General features: G+C 30.6%; 3 protein-coding genes across 3 annotated transcripts in view; 2 read left to right on the forward strand and 1 right to left on the reverse strand.

The window, feature by feature from the left end:
• The window catches only part of LOC107018961 (ABC transporter B family member 15-like), a 9930-nt gene extending 7974 nt beyond the window's left edge, over positions 1-1956 (reverse strand). Inside the window, exons 1-4 of the mRNA XM_015219557.1 lie at positions 1765-1956; positions 1615-1669; positions 1321-1508; positions 648-1105 (exon numbers count right to left, since the gene is read on the reverse strand). Coding sequence (XP_015075043.1) covers positions 648-1105; positions 1321-1508; positions 1615-1669; positions 1765-1956 — 893 coding nt within the window. The remainder of the gene's footprint in view (positions 1-647; positions 1106-1320; positions 1509-1614; positions 1670-1764) is intronic.
• Positions 1957-6683: 4727 nt separating this feature from the next.
• LOC107018685 lies at positions 6684-10515 on the forward strand. The gene is made up of 2 exons (XM_027917314.1): positions 6684-6880; positions 10165-10515. The coding sequence occupies exons 1-2, from the start codon at positions 6776-6778 to the stop codon at positions 10249-10251; spliced, it is 192 nt and encodes a 63-aa protein (XP_027773115.1). The 5' UTR covers positions 6684-6775; the 3' UTR covers positions 10252-10515.
• Positions 10516-11159: 644 nt separating this feature from the next.
• LOC107019884 (vignain-like) lies at positions 11160-13430 on the forward strand. The gene is made up of 4 exons (XM_015220245.2): positions 11160-11936; positions 12059-12291; positions 12387-12527; positions 12996-13430. Exons 1-4 carry the CDS (start codon positions 11492-11494, stop codon positions 13251-13253), a joined length of 1077 nt encoding a protein of 358 aa, XP_015075731.1. The 5' UTR covers positions 11160-11491; the 3' UTR covers positions 13254-13430.
• Positions 13431-19851: the final 6421 nt, after the last annotated feature.

The following is a 19851-nucleotide window of genomic DNA, read 5'->3' on the forward strand; positions in this document are numbered from 1 at the left end:
GAGAGGAGCAACGAATATCACTATAGTAAGGATTTTACACTTGTATGTCTGAGTAAAACTCCAAAGACCACTACACATTCAAAAGAAATAACACTCTTTTGATTTTTCCACCTCACTACAATATCGCTCACACTCTCTATTTTTCCTCACAGATTATTTTCCTCTGTGATGCCTCACTCTTCTTTCTTTCCTTTGTAATTCTTTTTTGGTGTATTTTGAAATGAGCAAGAGCTCTCTATTAATAGGAAAATCTACTCCTAATGATGTCACCAATGACATCAAAAGAAACACAAGATTTCAACATTTTCACCTATGTAGAAATCTTGCTAAGATTTTAGTTGAAAAAAGAAATGGTGAGCTTTGAATTTTGTTGCAACATTTGTTGACTTTAACAATAATCAACAAACAAAATTCAACCATTTTTGCTATGTTTATCTACAATGGGTATGGACTCCACACATAATAATAAGCAAAATAAACCACTACGGCGATAAAACCTACTAAAGATATTGAACTTTATCTACTAACGATAAAACCTATCCATCATGGTTACTGAACCTGCTATAGCGAATAAAGTTTTGAGACAACGGTTGCAAAGTACCATTAGTTAAGTGTGATGAGAAGTAATTTTATAAAATGAGACTTACAGTCCTCCAAGAACAACACAAAGAGCTGATATGAAAACGCGACCACCACTTTCTCCTCTATTAGCAACGAGTACACTCCCTGCCCATGATTGAAATGCCCACGACACATATATCATTCCCATACTTCCTAACAACAACCCCTTAGTAAGCCCTTGTTTCACACCAAGATTCAAACTTTCCTCAAGACCAATGCTGAATCTTTTTAGTGTTTCATTTTCCCCAACATAAGAGTAAACTGTCCGAATCGATGAAATTGCTTGTTCTGCTACACTCCCTGCTACTCCATAAGCATCCTTCATCTTCATTCCCTGGATCATAAGTAGCTTCCCAAATGCTACACCAGGTATAACAAAACCAAGTGAAAATGGAACTGAAGCTAATGCTAGTCTCCATGAGAGGTAGAAAGCAAGAATAAGTCCAAAAATGAACGTTGACAGATGAGCAATACAATTAGGTATCTGCAACAAAGGAGAAAATGTCCGTTAATTTCAAGCATGCCCGGTCACTCAACTTTACCTACTATAACAATGAAATCACCTGGATTAGTAGATTTTGATCGTTATAATGGATGCATTTAGTAAAGTTCAGTGATCATACGCGAAACTAATTAATCTAAAACTCAGAAACACCGAGTAAAAATACATATCTAACTTGAGAAAGAATGATATAAGACCTTCTCCGCTATAGCATCTTGTATTGAATGAGCATCAGCTGAAATTGTGGAAACAACTTGAAAACTAGTACTAGAGGAACCATCTTGTTTATCAAAGAAACTAACTTCTTGCCTAAGCACTGATTTTAAGTACTCCATCCTTATTCGACTCGTTTGTCTCTCTGCACTTCTTGTCCAGCAAATTCCCCCTACATATCATTACGTAATTTAGAACACAGTATCTTAAAAAGACTAGAATCTCAAACTCATAAGGTTCAAATCCCGACTCTAATTTAAAAAGTGTGAGATACATACCAATGCAAGCAGATGTACCAACTCCAATAGCAACATAAAGCAACCTGAGTGAGTACTGTTTCAAGTACATGGAAGAATTGAATTAATACGCGAATTTTTATCTCATGAATGAATTAACTAATACATAGATTCTGATATTAAATCAAGTACCTTGTCAACAATAGAATTAGTGAAAGAATTATTATCATTAGAAGCACCTCCATAATCATCAATAAGAGAAGTAAGAATAAACATATTAAGAGGAGTCATTAGGCCATCTCCAATGCATCCTAAAGTACCAAAAAACATTAGCAACTTATCAACACCATCACCATATCTAAAAAGCCCACCTTTCCTTCCCATTTTTCTAAATTATAAACTATTATCACAAGCTCAAAATCACATAAATAAGAAAATTTGAACTATATCAGAATTAAAAGACAATGATATCCCTTCAAAAGTTTGTATTTCCATGTTGTATTCTCAAATCTAGTATAGGTGACTTTCTAACTGAACAATGACTACCAGACAAGTTGTTTTAATTATTCCAATTAACTTGATAATATAAATAATATTATGCCCTTATATAATATTTGAGGGATGACATGATCGATACTTGTTTATCGAAAAATTACGTTGTATATATATTGATATTTTTAGACTTCTACGCGATTTTACTTCTTCCTTTGTCTAAATTCTGGGTCTGCCACTGGGCACATCAACATATTTTTAGTACTATATATATATATGTGCATAGTTTGAAAACAAAAACAAAAATAAAAATCACATATTAAAAAAGAATAACCAATGGGTATGAGTATGGTAGAAATATATGGTATTATAGTAACAGAAAAGTAAGGCCAATTAGCTGATAACACAAGTTAAATTACTATATTTGATGGAATAAAAAATAATCTACGTTATGGCCTATGGGTGTAATGTAATATAAGTAAAATTGCTTAGTGTTATTCTTGCCGGCTACTGATCTTGTTCTATTGTTTGTCATATACTTAAAATTGGTTTAGTACTTCCAACAAATAAAATAAAATAAAATTAGGCATAGTACATTATTTTAATTGATCATTAAAAACCTCTTCTTCTTTTTTGTTGTATACATATGGAGTCCAGAGATAAAGTTTTACATAGATATATCGTTTTTCATGAGAATCTTCACTATGATATCAAAGAATATATGGAATGACAACTAAGCAAAAATAAAATATAAAAGCTTGCGGATTAAATGCATATATTATCATTATAGCTTGAAGACGTCAACTTTATAGATATTAATCCGGAGGTATTTGATTAGTTTGTTGACACAAACAAAGTTGGAATCAAGAAATAACAAATTTCTTAGAATAACTAAAATATGCACGTTTGGGTGTGCACAACTAAAAACAGAAAACTTGATACTAAGCTAGTCTTCTAGATAAATAATAATTAACGGACTATTTAGATTTCTTGTAGTATAGATATTAACACATAATATTATATCAATTTTTTTAAAAAAAATATCTTCATAAAATATTAGTTTTGCATAAAAATCACGAATTCACGTGCTTCATTTTTATAGCTTATAAATTTGTGTTTGCTAACTACATCGACTTTTCTATTTTTTTTATAATCTGAAATATTTTAATCAATTGTAATATGTAACAGGTTACTGTATTTGTTATATCTGCACCATCTTATATTTATTGTTATATCAATATTACTTTAAAATATGAATAAATGTTGATTGAACTCTTATAGTGGAAAAAAAAAATCTGACTATATTTGGGTTGATTTGGTTTTAACTAAAAAAATTAATTCTAGACTGAATTAATCGGACATTATATATGTTATTTTACTAAAATTTATTTTATACATAAAAATATTTACTTTGATATAATTTTAAAATATTTTTATACTATTTCTTAGTTTTATCTTCTAATATATTATTTCAAGTTTAAAACTTAGAATTCGGAATGGTCCAATAAAGATTTTAGTTCATAGATTTTGATAATTATAATAAAACTTAAATCAAAATTAAATTAATATTAATGCAAAAAGAAAATCAATTTAACACTAAGAATGACAATAATATTGAATATTTGTTCTTTAGTTTTACATTGGTTTAGATAATAAAATACATAATCTAATTTTAATTTTTCTTAAATATTTAGTAATGTCACTTATACTTATTAAACTATTTTAGCATGATTTAGTACTTTTAAATTATAGTAATTTTCATTATGACTTTACAATATTTATTTTATATGATGATTTCATTATTATTTTTAATTGAATATTTTTGTATCATCAATACTCATCTCATATTTTGTGTTATTTTTTAAAGAAAAACCTAGATAATTGTATTTTGGTTGGACTGAAGAAATATTTGAAGCACAAGTTAATTATATGTTTGTATGCAAACTTCACCGAAAAATCCAAAAATCTGAAAAAATTCGAGGTTTATTATTTGGTTTGATTTATAAATTTAAAAATTTGACACAATGATTTGCTTTGGTATTTGAAAAAACTGAACCAACCCGAGGTTGAAAAACCCAAAAAAATCCGAATTTTATTAGTTTGGTTTGGTTTATAAATTTAAATATTTTTATACAAATGATTTGGTTTGATATTTGAAAAACCCGAACCAACCCGGCCATATACACCCCTACTCAAAAGATGTATGTTACGAAAATGAAGATGTTGATCAGGTGGATGTATGTACATACTAGAGAGTGGTAAACCTAGAGGTAGTCGAGAGGGTTCACCTGAACCCCCTTGGCAATAAAATACATTGTATATATATGGTATTTAAAAGTAATTTTATGTCTATATATTGAATTTGAACCTACTAAATATAAGATTAAAGGTTGGCTCAGTAGTTGAGGAGTTCAAAACTCACCTGGAGGTTTCAAGTTCAACTCTTAGCTCTCGACACTATTTTTTTTTCGAACCTCCTTAATGAAAATCTTAAATCCGATACTAATATTACTAGGAGCGATAAAATTAGGAGTAAGAATACTAGGATTAGGTGTGAAAATGGTTATCAGGCAGTCAAGATGAGAAAAAACTAAATTGAGATAGCTTAAATGAGGGTATAATAGGAAAAAATAATTTGTCCTTTTTTGATTTGTCAAAATGGACAAGTAAATAGGGACATCTAAAAGAGAAAATATGAACAAGTAACTAAGGACCGAAAGAGCATTAATTATAGGTGAGTAATTTGTATCAAGCGAGAAATGGTGGAGACCTCGCTTCTTTCATTTTTTTTGTCTTCGATTTATAGTTAGACTCTTAATAGGCTTAAATGAGGGAGATGTACAATATTGTATTAATTTATTTTCAAAGATTATACAAGACATGATACAAAATGTATACAATTTAATATAATTTATATTCATAGGTACACTTGATATAAAGTGAATATACAAGTCTGGAATCTAAATAAGTCACAAAAAGATAAAAGTGACAAAAATAAGTCACTATTCTTATAAGTAACTAAAATAGGCATAGTTAAAGAATTTTTTTTTTTAATTTTATATAAATTTCAAGCGTTTCTCGTTAGTTTCATAACATATATATTTTAACATATAACAGATTATACCTTATAAAACGAAACTATTTCTTACACTTTATAAAGTGATATAAAGTCAAAAGTTTTCTTACGCTTTAACAAAAGTTACTTGTATAACGTAAAGTGAGAAGAAATGCTGAATCTCAATCTATAAGAGTCCAAACTTTTTTACCCCAAGAGATTAGTCAAATATTAAAGATTTATATTTTTCCTTTAGGTAAATTAAAACTAATTACAAAAATAATATTCTGTGAAACAACTTCATTTGGGTTCCACTGGCTCGCGAGCAACATTCTACGCCACACTATTTCATCAGTACAAACATAGATTTGATTTGTCTAGCTTGTGTTTGAACATACAATATGAAGTCGTGATTTATAATTAATGATTGAATATGCAATTTGAAATCATGATTTGAAATTTAATTCAAATTCTTCAAAAAGCATGATTCGAGATTTCAATTTTTGAAATGTAAAATTTGATGCACATATAAATCATGACTACTCTTGAAATGTAACTTTTATTGAAATGTAAGATTTTCTTTCACCATATAAAGTGTAAGAAAAAAAATATATACTTTACAAAGTGTAAGAAATAGTTTCGTTTTTCAAGGTGTAAAATATTAAAATATACACGTTATGAGACTAACGAAAACGTTTGAAATATTGCATAAATCAAAATTTTTTCTTCCACTAAGCTTATTTTAGTTACTTACTAGAATAGTTGCTTGTTTTGGTCACTTTGATCTTTTTATAGCTTATTTACATTCCGAACTCGTGAATACACAAAGAACATATACACTTGATACAAAGTGAATACACAAGGAACATATACACTTGAACATAGTAAATACGCAAGGAATATATACACTTGAACAAAGTGAATACACAAAGAACATATACACATGATACGAAGTGAATACACAAGGAATATATACACTTGAACAAAATGAATACACAAGGAACATGTACACTTTATACAAAGTGAATATACAAGAAACATATACACTTGAACAAAGTGAATACACAAGGAATATATGCACTTGATACAATCACTTGTATTCGTTCATACACTTGATACAACTTGTGTTCATTGACATAAATTTGTATTCATTAATACACATGATACCATTTATATTTGTTATTAATACATTTGATATCTGGTGGATACGTAATTGATATAATTACATTTGTTGATATAAGTAAATACTAGTGTATTCGTTTATACAAAACAGAGATCAATAGTATTCAATACTATGTCCTCTCTCCTCTCTTTTCCAAATCTCGTTTGCCTTCCTCTCTCAATTTCATTCACCTCTCCCCATCCTTCTAATAATAGATATGAATCATAATCAGATAAATTATAATGATACGTTTCTAATTAAGCTTAAATTATAATTATTTTGAAAATTTCATAGAAGTGGCCCAAAGTTTAAATTTTAAAAAATGTGAATGTTAAGGGTGCAAAATGCAAACAACTCCATTCCTAGTGAACTAGATCTTAAAGCTAGAAAAGACAAAACGACGTCGGTAGTCGAATCAGCACATCAGAAAGGGCAAAAGATCAGAAGGGAAGCAGAAGATTGTAGTAGTATCCTGACTCAAAAACTTAGCGAAAATGGTGAAAGTTGCGACGTTCTTTGCTATGTCTGTAGGAGCCTTCGCTTTCTGGCAAACCATGGACAAAATCCATGTCTGGATCGCTCTTCATCAGGATGAGAAGGTAAATTTTCAAACCCTAGTTTTGTTTTCCCCTTCCTTTTAGGATGAAATAGACCTCAGAATCGTAGATTGAATCTTTTCCTTTTAGGAGGAATGAGCCAGAATTCTAAATGGTTTTATGTTTTTGGATTTTGGGTTTTTTCGATCTAGATCGTAATTAGTTTCTTGAAGTTTGGATTTTTCGGACTATCAGATTTATGGTGTTCTCCGGAAAGGAAATTATGATATTATTGTGTGTAACCTGCAGACGGTAGAAAAGCTTGAATCTTTCGCTGTTTTTAAATTAACAAAAGAAAGAAACTTTGCTTTACATGTTGCTAGTTAGGGATGTCTTTGATACGATGGGAATTGTTTTCCTAGAAAATGTTTTCTCGGAAAACAAGTGAGTTTCTGGCTTATTTTCTAGTGTTTGGCAAGTAAGCAAGAAAATATTATGCATATATATCTTATCTAGCAAGACACGATGGAGGTGAGATGTGATGGGTAGTGGGGGTTTGGGGATGGGATGTTCAGGGGCTGGTGTAATTGGGTGGGTCAGAGGAGACAATGAACTTGGAATGCCACTTATGCAACTTGTAATCCATGCTTCAGCTAGTGAGGTCATTTTTCTCATTTTTAAGGAACTTATTTCCTAGAGTAAATGTTTTCCAAGTTTAGGACAGCTGGAATACATAATGTTTTCCTCCATACCAAACACACCCTTAGTTTCCATCTGTTGTTGGGACTTGGGAGGTTTTGCGGAGGATACTCATAGTTTAGTAGCTTAACAAGGGCCATTGTACCTAGCAATGTTTCCTCTTTCTTCTTGTGGAACTTAGATGAGAACCTCAGGAATTTGAAGATATATTGTGTTAGAATGTTGAACTGTTATCTTGTGCAAAACTATTACGACATTTAACTTATGAGCAGAAAAAGTGAAGAACATACACTTAGGGACACTACATTACAGGAGCAACAATGAATCTGTTTTTAACTGATTTATGCTATAGATCTACAACATAGGCCACACTCTTGATAAGATGATTGATGAAATTTATATGGAAAGGAAGAATGATCAACACATGGTATTCATTGACCAGGATTATTTTAACGTCCTTTGGTAGGTGCTGGAGAAAGAAGAATTCATGTAAAATATATAGATGTCATAGAGGATTTTTACGAAGTTGTCACAAGTGTGAGAACTGTGGTAGGAGATATATGTTTACCTCAGTTATGGATGAACTAACTAATAGTGTACAAGTTGAGGTATATTGTATGTTGTTTGTAGACTATGTTGTGTTAAATAATAATCTCGTGAGCATGTCAACCAAAAGGTTGAGTTGTGGAGAAACAATCTAGAGGCTAAGGGTCTTAAGATAACTTGAAGTAAATAAGAGATGCTCTGCAAGTTTATCCAGCAAAGACGAGTGAAATCAAGGTGAGATTAAATGTGACTGTAACGCTTAAATGCTTACAGTTCATATATCTAAACTTGATGTTCCAAGAGAACTGTATGATGGATAATATGATGTAAAATAAAACATGGTTGAAGGAAATTGCCACTGGAGTATTATTTGATAGGAAGCTGCCTATCGAAGTGAAAGGAAAGTCCTTTGACAGGGCTATGGAGCCAACAATATTACTTGGTAATGAGCCTCTAAGATCCAACATGTCCTTAGGATGAGTGACATAGAAATGCAAATGTTAAGATGAATTCCCTTATAAAAAACAAACAATATTAAGATGGATATGCTATTATACAAGATTAGAGATGATCAAATCTGACAAAATGTGCAAATAGCACATTAAAAAAATAATAAAGAGGCGGTTATGTGTAGGTTTGGTCGTGTCATACATAGACCTCGATATTCATTGGTTTTGAACCAATGATGGAAAGTTGTCTAGAAAGACCTATAATTTCGTGGAATTCGTACAAATGTACAAAAGATAGAGCTCAATGGTAGAGAAATATTCATAAAGGCGATATCAACTAGTTGAATATAAATCTTCGTGTTGTTGGTACGCTCACAATAGTCTTCTTTTTTTTTCGGCTCACAGTAGTCCAATAGTTGCTAGGAGTCAACTTAATCTTCTTGGGGTATTTGTATGTCAGTGGAAAATGTAGAAAAAGATATTGAACTGGAGAAACTCATTTATAAAATATTAAAATGAGATGAGTCTAAATTGAGTGACATGAATAGTAAGGATTCATAGAGCCGACCCCCACTAGCTTGGAATTGGGCTTAATAGTTGCTTTTTGTTGTTCTATTTATCACTAATAAATATAAATCACCCATTATTGTGTCAATCTTGTAAGCATATGCCAGACACTTTGAATCTTGAAGAGGACTTAGCAATGTTTTTGCTTTATATTTCAGATGCTTGGAAAGAACTAGTATATTACGTTTGTTCCCCTTTTCTTCTCGAGGACCTCATTAGTTAAGGTCTTGAAATATTTTGAGTAAGGAGTAGATAACAAGTAGAATTCATCTCATACAAGTGTTCCCGCCTCTCTTGTATACCAGTACTGACCTGCACCTTCATACTAGATAACTTGTCACTTTTCCACTTCCATGATCAAAGTACTCTAGGATGTCCCAACAATAATCTTGAAGTGCAATATCCAAACATTTGCTTTCTTTGTCTTTTGGCTCATAGGTGTATCCATGTTACAAGCTCTTAGTAGAAGAATCATGTCGGTGATGTGACCTCCATTTTCTTTTGGAGTCCTTTTGAAGCCAAGACGACGATTGATACCTTCATAAGGCCATTGCCAGAGTTTTTAAGGAGAAAATAGGTCATTGCAGAAATACTGACCACATCCCCAGTGAACAATTCAAAATGCTAATCAACAGTCCTTTATGCCAAAAATACAAGGCAAGAAATAGGCTTTTATCCTTCTTAGTCCTGGTGTATCACTTACACTCTTGAACTTTGGACCAAAGCCTATTGTCGATTTGTCCAGAAGATACCACTTTTGGTGGAAACTACATGGTGCTTATATAACGGACGTCAGTTTTTCTGCTAGCCAAAGTGTTATCAGTGATAAACGACCAAATGAATGGGTCTTGGTAGTCTTGTACTGAATGATGTGACAAAGGTTCTTTCACTATAACATTTAGGGTTTTTTAAAATCTGTAGCCACAGCCCGCATTAAGCGTCATTGGTGTACAACAAAATTGTCTGTTTTGTCAAGTTTTAGTATGCCTTCTCTTGTCTTTGTTTTTTCTTTCCTTTTTTTCATTTTATTTTCTTTATCCTTTTTGCATAAAATGTTGATGACTATATGAATTTGGCTCACTGCAGCAAGAGAGAATGGAGAAGGAAGCAGAAATCAGAAGAATGAGAGCAGAGCTAATCAGAGAAAACAAAAAGCGGGAGTCTCTTGCCTAAAGGCTGCCAAGAATTGCAAACCTAAAGTTGCATTCAGTTCAACAATTTGTTTTTGCTGTCTTTTTGAACATTTCCGGACCTCTGCTTCCTAATTTCCATAAAATCATGTAATGATGGTCATGAATGCGTTAAATGTAAACTTAAGTTTGGACCTGTCTCAGTACTCTGCTGTCAATAGCATGATTATGCTTGCACTGGTAAACATGTAGCTTCTTTTAATCTGACAATAAATACCATTTTTTTTGGTTTGGTTGGTCTTTGGAGTAAATCATGGCGAATTGCTATTTGTTGGTTATTCTTTCATAACCTCGTATACTTTGCTCTCATGTCAATGTTTTGAAATTTTGACTTCGTTTTCTCACTCGTTCTGGTTTTTAATTTCCAAGTGTTGTTGCAAATGTTAGCTTTATGGGAACATAGGTAGTCTCTGCCTGGTAATTAACTCTGCACTTGTTTTAGGTGAAAGATATAATTATAATTTCTAGCAGAGTTCAATTTTCCTATATTTGGCGCAAAGTGAGTTTGTCCTGCAGGAGATATGAAAAGTTATTTCACCAACCAAAACTCATGCTCCTGAATCAGCTGACTGCATATACATATCTATCTGTATACAGGCCCCAAACTCCTCCTATTCCCATTCCAAACAAGATGTTTCTTACCCAATCAAGGGAGTTCTAAAAGCAATTTCAAGGTTAAAATTCCGTGCACACGGTATTTACACCAAACCAATGAGCGCAAGATATGTCTCTCACACACATATTCATTACTTAATGATATGTATTAGGATTTATACAACCTACTCTAATAAGTTAGTGATTTGGCATAGTTAGTTAAATGAGTAGCATCAAGATTGTTACTACTGATTAATATCTTCTTATGAACATCCTAAAAATAGCAGAAAGTAGGCAAAAAGGAGTCTTGTGTGTCATGCAGGCTTGCAAGAAATTGTGTACAGCAGCCTCCAAATATATGCCAGTCGTCATTATCTATAAACAAACTTAGCAAAAATAACGTGGTGGCTTCATTAGATAAATCACAGCTTGATAATGTTTCACTTTTGCAGAAGTAAAGTCACTTTTCCCTTAATATCTGTTAAAGACACTAACTGATGTAAGAATGTGATGTAGCCTTGCTCTATATAACACTTTAGCATATTAACATATGTTATCCTCATATCATAGTTTTAATAATCTTTACACTTACATATTTCAATTTCCATTTTTCAGTTTTTATCAGAGTGATGGAGGCAGGGAAGAAGATTTTCTTGATTTCGCTTTCGTTGGCTATGATATTTGGTCTAGTTAATAGTTTGGAGTTCACTGAAAAAGATATTGCATCTGAAGAAAACTTATGGGATTTGTACCAGAAATGGAGGAGCCATCACACTGTTTCTCGAGACCTAACCGAGAAACAACAACGTTTCAATGTGTTCAAGGCGAATGTGATGCATATTCATAATGTCAACAAGATGGACAGACCTTATAAGTTGAAACTCAACAAATTTGCTGATATGACAAACCATGAATTCAGAAATTTTTATAGCTCTAAGATAAAACACTTCAGAATGCTTCATGGTCCCCGCCCTACTACCGGATTTATGCACGACAAGGCTGATAATCTCCCAGCATCCGTTGATTGGAGAAAGAAAGGAGCTGTTACTGGTGTAAAGGATCAAGGAAAATGCGGTAAGTTCCAGAAGCTGTGATCATCTCATCTATAAGCTTAAACTGTTAACGTCAAATCTCCTTGATGCTTTGATTGAAAATATTGTTTTAGTACATGCTAGCTGATCCTTGTGTATTTGCAGGTAGCTGTTGGGCGTTCTCTACGATAGTTGGAGTTGAGGGAATAAACAAAATCAAGACAGGTAAATTAGTTTCACTGTCTGAACAAGAGCTTGTTGATTGTGAAAAGGATAACGAAGGATGCAACGGAGGACTAATGGAAAATGCATATGAATTCATCAAGAAAAATGGAGGAATTACGACTGAGAGGATATATCCTTACAAAGCCAGTGATAGTCGTTGTGATTCTTTAAAGGTAGATATTATGTTTTAAACAACATACTTTGATAAATATGTCAATGTCTAGTTTCGTAGAACTGTATTTTTTAACACTTCTTTTATCTCATCTAGAGGAATTCCCCCGTGGTTAATATCGATGGACATGAAATGGTACCTGAAAAAGATGAGGATGCTTTGATGAAAGCTGTTGCTAACCAACCAATATCTGTTGCTATTGATGCTAGTGGTTCCGATCTGCAATTTTACTCTGAGGTAATGCGATTTTACTTTTTCAATTGGACATGAACTGCTTATGAAACCAATCAAGATGAACTTCCCATGTGACTCATGTACCGAGTGTTAAAGAATGACAAAAGTGTCATATCGGTGGTTAATGAGATGGATGGACTCCTTATAAGGCTTGGGCAATCCTCTTTCCTTTGAGCTAACTTTTGGGGTGTGAGTTAGGCTAAGACCTAATTTAATACAGAGGTGGATTCAGGATTTAGTTTTGACGAGTTCAACCTTTTAAGTTCTTACTATTGAATTCATCGCGCTCTTGAAATGATTGTGTTTGAAAATCTAATATTTCTTGAACTTTTACTATTATTTCACGAATATGTATGCTATGTGTCGAAACTAACATGTTCAATTGAACTCGGTAAATAAAGTTGCATCCATTATGTTATATGAATCATCTATATCCATTATGCTCCCACTCGATTACATGTGAAAATGCAGGGAGTGTTCAATGGAAATTGTGGCACAGAGCTAGACCATGGGGTAGCAGTTGTGGGCTATGGATCAACTCATGATGGGACAAAGTACTGGATAGTGAAGAACTCCTGGGGGACTGAATGGGGTGAACAAGGTTATTTTCGAATGCAACGAGGCATCGATGCTGAAGAGGGACTCTGTGGGATAACCATGGAGGCTTCATATCCAGTCAAGTTATCTCCAGACAATCCCAAACCAGCACCCTCTAAGGATGAACTCTAGATTGGCTCGTGTAACGACTCTGCTTCCGCCCGTAGCAAGCTATAGTATTTACAAAGAAACTTAGGTAAAAAGCAACACATATATGTAATCTATGAGTTATTTTGTATTGGTTTGCATGAATAAAATGCTTAGGGTTGCACATGTTTGTAAGTTGTAGCCTTTAGCTTCTGCTTTCAATCCATTTGGCTACAGAACCTCAACAAGATTGGCTTGTGAATGGGCCACTTCTTGTTCGTATATGATAGAAAAAACTCTTGTGGGGTGTGTCTGAACAATGTCCCACATTGGTGGCTGAATAGAAAAAGAAGTCCTTTATAATGTTGTGAGACAAGGAAAACCATGCTAACTTTAGTCCAAAGCAAATGATATCACAACGTGATAAAAGCGATGATAGTATGATTTTTGATTTTTTTTTTATCTACACCTCAAAATATACAATTATTAAAATGTTTCTTTTGCAAATATGTTTGTGAACAAGCACTTCAGTTTTCACCAAGTTAAGAATGTAAAACTTTGTTATCGTATTGTTTAATCTTAAAATTTTAATATGAATGTTTGTATATGTTTACGTGATAATATTAGGCCTGTTCAAAATTAAATCGAAACCGATAATCCGAACCGAAAAAAGTTATTGGTTTATTAGTGTTGGGTTATTCATTTAGCGGCTTTGATAACGGTTTTGATTTTTTTTAATTATCGCGTTATCAATTCTTAACGGTTTTGGGGTTTTTTCTTAATGGGTTAACCAATAATCCGATAATAAATTAAATAATTATACTTATACCATTTATATATAAAGTCTTTAACTTAGAGTTTGATTTCCTACTTTTATTTCTGGTTGCCTCAAACAATTGGTTATTCTACAATGTAAAAGTGTTTGTTTTTTAGCAAGATGTAACTTGTGAACTCATGTGCATGGTTTATCACCTTGTTTCTACGTGATATTCAATGATTTTTTTATGTCAGATCTTAACTGTTAAATCGAATCGATAACGATAAAATATCGATAATCAATAAGTTAATATTTTAATGGTTCTATAATGGTTTAACATCTGTACAAACCCATAACTAATAAGTCAAATTGATAAATTTAAAATCAAACCAAACTAATAAATACACAATCATATGTGATATAGTAAAATTACCTTTCAATACTAGACCGATATTATTGAACAGAGTAGAAAACAAGCAAAATAAGACAAAGTGCCGTACAAAAGTGAATTTACCAAAGCTTCCTCGTAATCATGAAGTGCCCCTTTTAATATGAGATGTTATTTTGTTCTAATCTTTTGCTGTAGTAAATCAGTTTAATTATTTATAGTATCAAGACCAATTTTCTATGTATTTTTTTTTTTTTGTTTTTTTTTTCAAAAAAAGATGCATGGGTTGGGCTCAGATGGCCAACCCGTGTGGTGTTGAATGACTCAAAAGGACCACGCCTCTCTAATTTTACCAATTGGTAGGGACCTAACTTTTTGCTTCCATATCTTTGACCACTACAACGTTTTTTTAAAACAAAAAAAGGAAACTATTTATACAATTTTTTTTCAATTAAAAAAAAATAACATATTATTTTAATCTGTTTAAAAAAAATTATTTTTTCTTTGTGATAACATTTTAATTTTAATTTTTCATGTGACATGTTTAAAGCCATAAGATTAAAGGATATTTTGATACATTTAACATAATTTTAATTAAGAATCACAAAATTAAAAATACTTCTTTCTTTTCTTAAACTTCGTTTCAAGTCAAGCTAAATCATTTTTTAAAAAACGGAGGAATATCAATTTTATCTATATTTCTAACCGGAAACAGTTCATGTTTGTTTGTCCTTGTTCTTTTAGAAAAGGGGAAGTGAATGTTTCTAATATGACTTTGGTCCTTTGTACTTCCCCTCAGAAGCTTGTGCAATACATTTTTATTTATCAAGGCTTTTAACTCTTGGATCTTTCACTTTGGCCACTGAGGTAGACTACTTTGGGGTGAGGTATTATAATTAAATGAGAGAAGATTATATCTATGTTGTTGTAGGTATCACGTAGGATAATAATAAGGGGTGATGTGGAATTTAACAATTCAAAGGTTAAATATGAATGCAGAGTTGAAGGGTAGGGGCAAATGCAACCAAAGAGTATAACGAATAAGGATAAATATAACTCTTTTCTAAGAGTACAAGGGCAAATATGATATTTTTTCGTATTTTTAAAATATAGAGAGCATAAAAATTTGAAAAAAAGAAGAGAATTCTAATTAGTTAAAAAATGTGTTTATTTATGGAGCTTTGGACTCAACTCTTGTCCAGAGTTTGTTCAGTTGTACTTTGATTAGACTGTGTATCCTGGAGGGGACAAGTCAAGAAGAACTACGGCTGGACCGATGAAAAACATTTGTTGCGGCTTGAATCTCCTTAATAGTCGCGCCTCAGCCAGAAGAGATTTTTATTTATTCATTTTATTTTCAATTGTAATTTGTAATCTTGTAATTTTCAGTAACATTATATTTTCATATATATGCGAATCTACTTGGATATAATGTATCTAGAACAAATTACAACTAATTTTGACTTAATTATTTTTAGATACGTATATTCGGACATATCTGGATGCACTAAAATCTAGTAATCGAAATTCATTACAAACAAGTATATCTAAGTAATTAGCTTCTAAAGTAGTGAGATGTCTACAAGTTTCTTAAGAAAAATGAGGTACTTGGATAAATATTTTAATTATATCAATTAGATTTTATTATACTTTAAAATAGTTATATTATATTATCAACCACCACTTAATTGTTTTCTATCAAATTTATTCCTATTTTTCTCTCGCTTGCATCTCTTCTCCCTCTCTCCTCTCTTTCTACGTGGTAGTGATGGCATTTAGAGAAAATTGATGAATGTATCGATGTCTATTTGATACATGTATATTTGATACCTAATATATATGTTTACTACGAATACACCGGATACATTGTCCGAGTTTGCTCACGGTTTATTGTATATAAGATATACTAAATTAAATGGATATCAAATACATTCTGAGATTGACCTAAAATACAAAGATATAGGAAATATAAATAGAGAAAAGGAGAGGAACAAGAGATAGTGTGAGGCAAAAAAAGACGAGTTCATTGTATACTGTGATACAACTAATAACATTTAATCCGATCTACAGGTATTTAAGCTAATATGTATCATAGCTACGTATATCCAAATTATCAAATACATGTATTCGAAATAGCACTTCGAACAAACCCCTGGAATAACAAATTAAATAAAAAATCGCTAAAAATAGAAAAATATCTTGGTTACTTCCTAGGATATTAAAAAAGTCTGTTTTAATTTCTTCAAATAAATTGTCACTTAGGAAAAGGACAAAATATCATGTTAATAAAGCTTGTGAAAAGCTGATTATGTTACTGCAGAGAAGACAAAGTAAAATGGTGAACGTAAATGTTTAACCATTTAAAATAAAATATTACTTGGTGAACTACAAATATTCTTACCACATTTATAGTAATTTTTACTATCATTTGAAATTACTCGATATTGTTGTATTAAATATTTCAAGTTAAATACATACAAACATATGTATAAGCGATTAAATTTTATTCCTAAAATATAATAATCAAGAAAAAACAAAAGCAAACAAGTACTAATATGTCATTATGTTAATGTTGGATGGGATTTTTTCCTAACAACGAAAGTATAAAGAAGCAAAATACAAATTGTTTGAAGAACAAAACACATAAAATGTCAAAAATATCCTATGTCATATAAGCAGACATGTTAAAAAATTGAACACATGGATGCTTATAGACTTTTAATAAGTAGTATTCTCTTTGTTTTGAAAAAAATGATTTAATGTTTTTTTAATGTGTTTAAAAAAAGAAATAATTTTTTTGTAGCATTTTAACGATATACTAATTTTAACGGTAATAAATACATATATTAATGTGATTTAGTCGTGGGCTTCAATACGACTAATATTAAAAAGGGAAAATTACGCAACAAAACAAACTTATATTATTTAATTACTCATCGTAATTATAGTTTGCTATAGTTATCACTCACGACTAACATTATACATTAATTACGTGAGCCAACTTCGAGTTTGTACAATTAGTCACGTTTGTATATGTATAATTCGCCAGAATATATAAATACATATGTACAATATACAATTATTTAACCTATATACATATACAATTCACCTCTCTCCCACTCTCTGCCCTCTCTCTCTCGCGTCTCTCCTCCATTTCTCAATCTCATTCGTCTCTCTCCTTCCTCTCCCAATCTCACTTGCCATATATACAAATATATATATATATATATATATATATATATATATATATATCTCCCACACTTTTCCCCCTCTCTCTCCTTGTCTCGCTCGCCTCTCTCCTCCATATAACATGTAGCTACAAATTGATATTATCTAACTATAACTATGGAGAGTAATTAGGCTATTTTTAAGTGGTTATATATGAAAGTTCTCCAATTAAAAAAGAAATTTTAAATGTTAAAAACGTAAATTAACATTTTATTTTATACAAATACAAATGCATATGTATAACATAAAATTATCTAACCGATATACATATAACATTTCACCTTTCTCCCACTCTTTCCCCCTCTCTCTCCTCTCTCTCCTAGTCTCGCTTGCCTCTCTCATCCATATAACATGTAGCTACAAATTAATATTATCTATCTATAACTATGAAGAGTAATTAGATTATGTTTAGGTGGCTATATATGAAAGTTCTCCAATTAAAAAAGAAATTTTAAATGTTAAAAACGTAACTTAACATTTTATTTTATACTTACTAGTGACGAATTCTTTTAAAAAGAAAGGGAAAATTTTCAAAATGTAATATTTTAGCATTTAATAGGATCTCTTAGCCACATTTTCAATATTTATTAAAAATGTCAATATTTTAGTTTGTTATATATCTGATTTATGTATTTTTTTTTTAATTTGTTTTAATTTGAAAGAATACAACTATTTAATAACTGAAAGGAGAAAATCAAGGGATAGAAAATTTCAAGAAAAGGTAATAACTTAATTTTCTCGTCAATTATATTTTCAAAGAAAAATTCAAACGTGTGCTGTATTTTTATTTTTTTTTCATAATTTTGTAACTTTTTTAGAATTGTATTCGCTCCAATATGAAAACTGTTTGTACTCATTCTAGTTTTCATGTTGTATTTTGTATAATGAAACTTGTATTTTTTTTATTAGTTTCTATTCATCCCAATAGATATACCAAATGAATATGTAATTATTTAAGAAACATACTTGTATTCATGTATTTTTTTCACTGTGCATTTTTTTTCCCTTTAAAATCTTGTATCCTTTCTCAAGTCGTATTCATTCCAATATGTATATATTGTACTTATTTTATTCTAGTTTTATGTATTATTTTGTATAATAATATGTAAAATACAAAAAAACAATATAATGAAAAAGTGAGAATGAAATATAAAACTGAAAAGGAATAAGTGAATTTTGTTGCACTTATTCTTAAATAAAATACATAACTAGTTGACATACCTTTAGAATGAATACAAATTAGAAACAACTACCATATTCATAAATTATGCAACATGACTTTTAAATGAGTACAAATATTAATAACATAAGATTTTGAATGAATACAAAAATTAATAGTATACATACTGATATTGAATATTAATTGACAAATGATACAAAATTCTTTCTCAACTTGGTCTTCAACAATTTTTTTGAAATCTTCCGCATCTAATTAATAATGTCTTTACATAACAGAGGAAAATCTCAAAAGATAGTTGGATAACAATGTATTTACCTTTATCAATGGATGAAAAATATTTCGAAGAAATAGTGAGATTTCTTGAACAAAGTAGAGAAAATTAGAAGAGGTAATTTTCTTTGTGAACACCTAATTTTTTATCAAACTTAGATTTTACACAAATTTTAATATTTAAACATTATTAAAAGGTTATATTTAAAATAAATTTAAAAATTACAATAAATTATAAGCTCAATTTATGTTTGATAAAGAGAACTTGTAAATTTATTGTATTTGTTTTAATCCTTCAACTTTTAACCAATCTAAAAAATAATGATAGTATATATTATGAAAAAATAGAAACAAATAAATATAAAAAGAAAGTCGTAAACATTTCCAATCACCTTACCTTTTATCCTAATTATCCTCAAACTTTTATAACTAATTTTTTCTAAAAGATCTTCCCATTTAGTTTTTCTTTTTTTTCTTTCTCTCCACATTTTGATGCACAATATTAATTTTTTTTTTTAAAAAAAAAATCCTCCTTACACGTTTTTATTCTTCTTTTTTTTTTTGTTTTTATCTTTTGTCTTATTTTATTTAATTATTATTGTTTATTCATTTATTTTATTTTCTTTCCTTATCTTAATCCTAATTTTCTCAACTAAATTTCAAACTAAACATAATTCCACTCCATCACTGTTCCTTTTAATTAGCACCAGATTCTCATCCAAAATTATTATAAAAATATATGCTCAGTAGAAAAAAAATTGAGAGATAGAAAATACAGAGACAGATTAAAATACACAGAAAAAAAAAAAGCAAAAGAGAA

The sequence above is a fragment of the Solanum pennellii genome, chromosome 5, assembly GCF_001406875.1.
Source record: "Solanum pennellii chromosome 5, SPENNV200".
Taxonomy (NCBI): Eukaryota; Viridiplantae; Streptophyta; class Magnoliopsida; order Solanales; family Solanaceae; genus Solanum; species Solanum pennellii.

Excerpts from the sequence above, each read along its gene's own strand:
- LOC107019884 (XM_015220245.2), top strand. The coding sequence starts at position 11,492 with ATGGAGGCAGGGAAGAAGATTTTCTTGATTTCGCTTTCGTTGGCTATG. Across the intron at positions 11,937-12,058 it reads AAAGGATCAAGGAAAATGCG|GTAGCTGTTGGGCGTTCTCT; the intron begins GTAAGTTCCAGA and ends GTGTATTTGCAG. Across the intron at positions 12,528-12,995 it reads ATCTGCAATTTTACTCTGAG|GGAGTGTTCAATGGAAATTG; the intron begins GTAATGCGATTT and ends GTGAAAATGCAG.
- LOC107018685 (XM_027917314.1), top strand. The coding sequence starts at position 6,776 with ATGGTGAAAGTTGCGACGTTCTTTGCTATGTCTGTAGGAGCCTTCGCT. Across the intron at positions 6,881-10,164 it reads CTCTTCATCAGGATGAGAAG|CAAGAGAGAATGGAGAAGGA; the intron begins GTAAATTTTCAA and ends GGCTCACTGCAG.